Raw genomic sequence first — 7,380 nt, 5'->3', positions numbered from 1 at the left:
TGGCTGGACGGCCAGGTCTAGGAAGACTTCTGGTGGTCCCAAACTTCTTCTATTTAAGGATTATGGAGGCCACTATGCTCTTAGGAACCTTGAGTACTGCAGACATTCTGTTGTAACCTTGGCCAGATCTGTGCCTTGCCACAATTCTGTCTCTGAGCTCCTTGGCCAGCTCCTTTGGCCTCATGATTCTCATTCGGTCTTACATGCACTGTAACCTGTGAGGTCTTATATAGACAGGTGTGCGCCTTTCCCAATCAATGAAGGAGTAGAACCATCTCAAGGAGGATCACAAGGAAATGGGCAACATGTGATTTAAATATGAGTGTCTGAGCAAAGGGTATGAATACTTATGACCATGGGATATTTCATTTTTTCTTTTTTAATAAATTTGCAAAAAATTCTACATTTCTGTTTTTTTCAGTCAAGGTGGGGTGCAGAGTGTACATTAATGAGAAAAAATGAACTTTTTTGAATTTACCAAATGGCTGCAATGAAACAAAGAGTGAAACATTTAAATGGGTCTGAATACTTTCCGTACCCACCTGTAAATAATAGATAATAGATAGCCTCTTATGCATGCCCTCATCGTCTCCCGCCTCGATTGCTGTGGCGCTCTCCTCTGTGGCCTCCCCGCTGGCTCTCTTGCACCACTCCGGTCTGTCCTCGACTCTGCTGCTCGGCTAATCCACCTCTCTCCTCACTACTTCCCTGCTTCTCCCCTCTGCGAATCCCTCCACTGGCTCCCGATTCCCCAGCAAATCCAGTTCAGACTACTGACACTGATCTGCGGAGCCATCCGCAACCTGTCCCCTCCCTATATCTCTGAACTAATCTCCCACTATCTTCCCTCACGTAATCTTCGATCCTCCCAAGACCTCCTACTGTCCTCCACACTTATTCGTTCCTCGCACGGCTGCCTCCAAGATTTCTCCCGAATATCCCCCATCCTCTGGAATTTCACGCCTCAACATGTCCGATTATCCCCCAGCCTCGGATCCTTCAGACGGAACCTGAAAACCCATCTCTTCAGGAAAGCCTACAGCCTGCAATAACCACTCTGCCTCCTCACCAACCACCCGAGCTGCCACCCCACCAACCACCCGAGCCGTTACCACATCACCAACCACCCGAGCTGCCGCCTCACCATCACCCGAGCTGCCGCCTCACCACCAACAGAGCTGCCACCTCACCACCACTCGAGCTGCAGCCTCACCACCACTCGAGCTGCAGCCTCACCAACCACCCGAGCTGCCGCCTCACCACCACCCAAGCTGCCGCCTCAGCAACCACCCGAGCTGCCGCCTCAGCAACCACCCGAGCTGCCGCCTCACTACCACCCGAGCTGCCGTCTCACCAACCACCCAAGCTGCCGCCTCACCAACCAGCCGAGCTGCCGCCTCGCCACCACCCGAGCTGCCGCCTCACCAACCACCCGAGCTGCCGTCTCACCAACCACCCGAGCTGCCGCCTCACCAACCACCCGAGCTGCCGCCTCACCACCACCCGAGCTGCCGACTCACCAACCACACGAGCTGCTGCCTCACCAACCACCCGAGCTGCCGCCTCACCAACCACCCGAGCTGCCACCTCACCAGCCGCCAGAGCTGCCACCTCACCAACCACCCACCTGTGGTGTTCGGTCAGGGTGACCGACGCTGCTTAGGGGTCCGCTGGGGTGAAGTGATGGCAGCTAGATGGTATACCTTCCCACAGGTGAAATGTATCCCCAGGGCTTCCCAGAGGTGTAGGTGGTGATGGTGGATGATGTAAGATGCGGTGAAGAGTGAGGACACAAGGTTGCAGTCTCTTTAACTTTACTGGAAGCTTCAGCATCCACAGTCCAGGGTACAGACCACAGGGTAGGCAGAGTCCGGCCTGTCCGAAGGCAAATCCAGAGTCCCCTTATCCAGGTGGAAATCAATAGCCTTCCACTAGCACCTGTGTGTTGTAGTACCTCCCTGCTGAGCTTCTCGGTAAGGTCCTCACAACTGTTGTAGATGTTCTACATGTTATGTCTTCCTCTCTGTCCCCCAGATGGTGTGGATAGGACAAACCCGTATGACTGGTGGAATGAGACTTTTTACAGGGACCCTAGAGACGCCCCAGCCCCCACAAGTTGCCACTGTGCCTCCTGGGTATATGGTCGGGCAGCCAACGTGGAATTGACTGTCCTGCCGGTCTCTAAAGCAAGGCTTGGAGACAATTGCTCCCTCGGTGTTCCGGCTACCGGATTCTGCACCTCAGAAGGAGGCAGCCTTTTGCAGGGCAGAACTCCTTCTGGATTCCTCTCCTTGTGCTATGACTTCGTTTCTCACCCGCTACAATACAATTCTCTTCGTGTCCTTCCTTAGGATGCTGCCGCACGTGGGGTAGGCGCAGCTCCGTGGCACTCTATCTAGGCCTCTGACAGAATCCCACCCGTCAGGGACCTCTCTGTCTGCAGCTCTGATGTTCCTCTTTTCCCCCTGTCTGCCTGACAGGAACTGCCTGGGAGAGGCCCAGTCAGCATCTCGCTCCTGGATACTGCCTGGGTGAAGCCCAGTCAGCTTGACTAACTTTCTATCCAGCCCACCAGTTTTACCTAATTGTGAAAAGTGCCCTAGTAGATAGGAGCAAGGCCACCCTGGTGGACTGGAGTGTGAAGTGTGGTGTATGGTTTGTGATACCTGGTAGGAAGATCTCCTTTATTGCCTTCAGACGTAACATCACTCCCCCTGGTGGAAGAACGACATTACTGCAACGACCAGGACTCTGGGGCGCTGCAGTCACATCATGCTGGTTCTTAAAAATCCTTCATCTTTTTTGGGGAGTTCCCCCACTTTAATAGCCAGAAAAGGCTAAGTATACAGCTGTGAGCTGGCATTAATAGCCTGGGAAGTTCCATGTTTATTACCCCCTTTCCAGGCTATAAACATCGGCCCCCAGCTGTCGCCTTTCTCTCAGCTGGTTAGGAATAATATGGGGGACCCAAAGCCATTTTTTTTCTTTTATTCTATCTCTTCTATTCTAATGGGTTACGCTGTGAATTTACAGTACTCGGCTGATGAAATATTGGGTTTCCCATGAGATGGGTGTGCACACACATGGTCCGTGGGCCGTACGAGTCTCGGCAGTTTCATGTGGCCGATCGCAGCAAGCTGCAAATTTTTCCTCCAATTCGAGGTGAGGAAATACTCAGAGATGAGCACTGCCTAACTGAATAACATTGTAGCGAGGGCAATGCGAGGTTTTCTTATGTGATCTATACAAAGCGTTTACAAGCTGTGATACTCAAGACTGCAGCACACAAACAGTTAAACAGCCGGGATCTGAGATATCTCTGAGCCAGGATGTTGTCAGCTGACAACCTCTGCTGGCGACGCTCCATCACTACCTGTATGGCAGATTATGGGACTGAGTCCAATACTCCGGAAAAACATCCTGCAGACCCAATAATCATGGGGATTCCAGGTTACTTGTCTGAAATACTTCAGATTTCTGTTCCATAAATCTGCTTGCTGTCAGTGAACGAGAACATTCCTGTTTCCATCTAGAGGCTAAAAACCTGCACAGACTTAATACTTATTACAGCAGAGGATTTGTTACACTTGTCTAGGCATCAGCAACATTATCCTGATAGTTTACACAGAGGATTGGCTGCACTGGACACAACTGTAGCAAACCCTCAGCAGTGACAAGTATTAGGTCAGAAAGGATTTTTGTCCTCCGATATGCAATATTCTCAATCAATGACAGCAAGCAGAGATCCTGCACAGAATGAAAAGCTGAAATACAAAGTACACAGCTGCCCAGTTGTGTGTGATGATGAAGTCTGGACGCTGGCCCTTTAAATGATTCCACCTGTTGATACAAAGTAACAGAATTCATCCTTATATAAAATATTTATTGGTTCTGGGTGGAGATTCACAGCTCCTGTGCAGGGGGCGTCCTGCAGCACTGATCTGCGGGGGGTCGGGATCTGGGGGTCTTTGGGTGTAGGGTCAGGCGGCTTTCAGCTTCTCGTTCCTCTCCTCCTCTAGGGCCAGGACGCGCTCCCGCTCCTTGATGAGCTGAACTCCGCAGTACGTCACAAACAGGATGGACAGCGTGCTGACCGGGAAGCCTGGAAGCGGAGGAGATGCATGGGGTCAGTTCTACCTCAGCCCCCCAAACATTACTCTGGGGGTCTTCAGGCTCCTCAATCACTGAAGTGCATTCTACATGCTCCAGCACTAAGTAGGCCCTGTCTATTGGAGTCTACGGTAGTAAAAAAAGCCACGCCTGTCTCTTAAGAATCCCAGGCTGATGCTCTACACTGTGTCCAAATTATTATGCACAGAGAGTTTAGGAGTGATAAGGTTAGAATTTTTTGGTTTGTCATGTACACTCATTGATGGTGATGTGTGTCAGGGCTCTTTATATCACTGACAGCAATTGCAGATACCTGTGCACATTAGTTTGGCAGGTGTGTCCAAATAAAGGCAAGACTACTTAAGAAGGCTGTTCCACATTATTAAGCAGCCTATATTTTTTGCCAAAATGGGAAAGAAAAAGGATGTGTCGGCTGCTGAGAAGCAACAAACTGTGGAGTATTTAGGTCAAGGCATGACTACAATCAACATTGCCAAGACACTTCATCGTGATCATCGCACAATCAAGAAGTATGTAGCTGATTCCCAGCACACACGTGTGCGTGCTGATAAGGACAAATTGAGGACTCTTTCCAACAGGCAATTGTGTAAGGTTAAAAGAGCAGCTGCAAAAATGCCTTGTCATAGCAGCAGACAAGTTTTTGAAGCTGCTGGTGCCTCCAACGTCCCCAGAACAACAAGATGCAGGGTTCTTCAGAGGTGCGTAAGCCATCCTGTCGACCACCTCTATCCACTGCACACAAGCAGAAACGGCTCCAGTGGGCCAAACGATACATGAAGACTGACTTCCAAACTGTTTTGTTCACCGATGAGTGCCATGCAACGCTCGATGGTCCAGATGGGTGGAGTGGAGGATGGCTGGTTGATGGACACCCCATGAAAACACGGCTAAGGCGCCAACAAGGAGGAGGTGGAGTAATGTTTTGGGCTGGAATCACGGGGAGAGAGATTGTTGGCCCCTTTATGATCCCTGAAGGGGTAAAGATGAACTCCATAATCTATGTGGAGTTTCTAAAACAACACTTCCTGCCATGATTCAAGAGGAAGAACTGTGCTTTCCGCAGCAAGATCATTTTCATGCATGATAATGCACCGTCTCATGCTGCAAAAAACACATCTGCATCTCTGGCTGCTATGGGCATAAAAGAGGACAAACTTATGGTGTGGCCACCATCTTCCCCTGACATCAACCCCATTGAGAACCTCTGGAGCATCATCAAAAGGAGTGTCTGTGTCATGTCGGACGCTATTCACTCTAGGGCGTCCGACAGACAGCGGTAATTCCGCATTCGTCCACTATACGCTCAGTGGCGCCGAATAGATTTTATCTAGGTTGTCCGGGGTTAATCTAGCTGGTACTCGGGTTGGAGGCTGGGTCACACCCACTGCCTTTAAATAGTTCTGCTGGACTTTGGGCGTCGCCAATTATAGCTTGTGCCTCATGCCTGGTGATTCCGGTCTGGAGTGGTGGTCTTGGAGAAGAAATATCGTATCTGGTGGTGTATTATCCTTTGTCATATTTCTCCTTCCTATATTTGTATTTGTTTTGCCCTGTGCACATTATAGTGTTTTCCTGTGTGTCTGCGGCGTGGTGCGTTTTTAGTTTTCCCTGTCTGTGCTTTCTGTGGGTGTTGGTGTGTGGTCTAATCACTGGGTGGTGAGTGGAGGTTTCAGCATAGGGCTGAAACAGGAGTCAGGGTCAGGCCTGGTGGCCCAGACAAGCACACCATTAATGTAAATTCTGGGAGAGGGACAGACAGGGTTTTCCCTAGCCTGAGGGATATCGCAGGGGCCCGGGTGACCAGCCTTAGTCTACCCAGTACCCCGTGACATTATAATCGGCCCCAAAATTTTGTATTCCATGGATCCCATGACTTCCATAACCCGCCAGTTGGAGGCGCTGTCCTTTCAGGTTACTGAGTTGAAGGGGGCGGTTCAACAACAGGGTCTTGTAGTATCTAATGTGCAAGCTGAAACTGCAGGTAGAGTTGCAGAACCAAAGATCCCTTTACCTGAGAGGTTTGCTGGGGAACGCAGTAAATTTGTTGTTTTTCGTGAAGCTTGCAAATTATATTTTCGTATGCACCCGGTTTCCTCAGGTAATGAGGCTCAGCGTGTGGGCCTGGTATTGTCATTACTGAACGGAGACCCCCAAGCTTGGGCATTTTCTTTCCCATCTGATTCAGCTGCATTTAACTCTGGAGATTTTTTTTTCTGCTCTTGGGCTCATTTATGATGATCCTGACAGAATGGCTCTAGCAGAATCTAAAATTTGCGCTCTCTGCCAAGGGGAGCGAATGGCGGAGGATTACTGTTCTGAATTTCGCCGCTGGGCGGTGGACACACAATGGAATGACCCCGCGCCGCGGAGTCAGTTTGTTCATGGGGTTTCGAGAAGGGTTAAACAAGCCCTCCTGATGTACGAGACTCCTGCTTCTCTAAAGTCTGCTATGAGTCTTGTCCGCAGTGATCTCCGTTTGCGTCAGGGGGTGCAAGAGACGCCGCCTATGGGGGAGGGCGTAGGTACACATGAGGTTGCTGCAGGTGAGACCACGAAGCCTATGCACATCGCAAGGGTGTCATATCATCGAGCCCCCTCACTCAGGAAGCAGGGAGCCTGTTTTTGCTGTGGTAAAAATGGGCATTATGTAAATGCTTGTCCTCTGTTATCTAAGAAAAGCGCAACGGCGGAAAACTACTAAGCTCAGAGGGTGTGGAAGAGGCTAATCTGAGCTTATGCATATCTTCCATTGTGGTCTCTCAATGTATGCTCCCTGCCAGGGTTAAGGTCGCTGGCAGAGAGCTGCCAATCACTGTTTTTGTGGATAGTGGGTCGGCCACTAATCTCATTAATGAGGAGTTTGCGTGCACGGCCGGGTTCACGGTCGAAAAACTGCCTCATCCTACCCGGGTGGTTACCATCAATTCTGCTCCTCTTCCACAGGGGGAGATTACTGAGTTTGTGGCTGAGGTGAAACTCCACATTGGGGTCCTACATTTCGAGCAGGTTACATGTTAGGTAGTCGGTAATCTTCCTGCACAAATGGTTTTGGGTTTTCCGTGGTTATCTATGCACAACCCGGTGATTAACTGGAAAACAATCCAGTGGAGTGGATTTTGCCAGGAGAATTGCCTGGCCACATGTGTGTTCGCTGTGACTCCAAGCATTCCTGAGTCACTGCTGGATTTTGCGGATGTGTTCTCAGAGAAGGGTTGTTCAGAGTTGCCACCACATCGCCCCTATGACTGT

At 50.3% G+C, this 7,380-nt stretch overlaps 1 protein-coding gene across 1 annotated transcript in view; it reads right to left on the bottom strand.

The window, feature by feature from the left end:
* Window positions 1-3,874: 3,874 nt before the first annotated feature.
* LOC143783373 (uncharacterized) overlaps window positions 3,875-7,380 on the bottom strand; it is a 45,558-nt gene continuing 42,052 nt past the window's right edge. Inside the window, exon 3 of the mRNA XM_077271788.1 lies at window positions 3,875-4,102. Within this exon, the coding sequence (XP_077127903.1) occupies window positions 3,904-4,102 (199 nt within the window). The 3' untranslated portion in view covers window positions 3,875-3,903. The remainder of the gene's footprint in view (window positions 4,103-7,380) is intronic.

The sequence above is a fragment of the Ranitomeya variabilis genome, chromosome 6 (genome assembly GCF_051348905.1).
Source record: "Ranitomeya variabilis isolate aRanVar5 chromosome 6, aRanVar5.hap1, whole genome shotgun sequence".
In the NCBI taxonomy this organism is placed as follows: Eukaryota; Metazoa; Chordata; class Amphibia; order Anura; family Dendrobatidae; genus Ranitomeya; species Ranitomeya variabilis.
The sequence above is the reverse complement of the archived record's forward strand: the minus strand, read 5'-3'. Positions and strand labels throughout refer to the sequence as shown.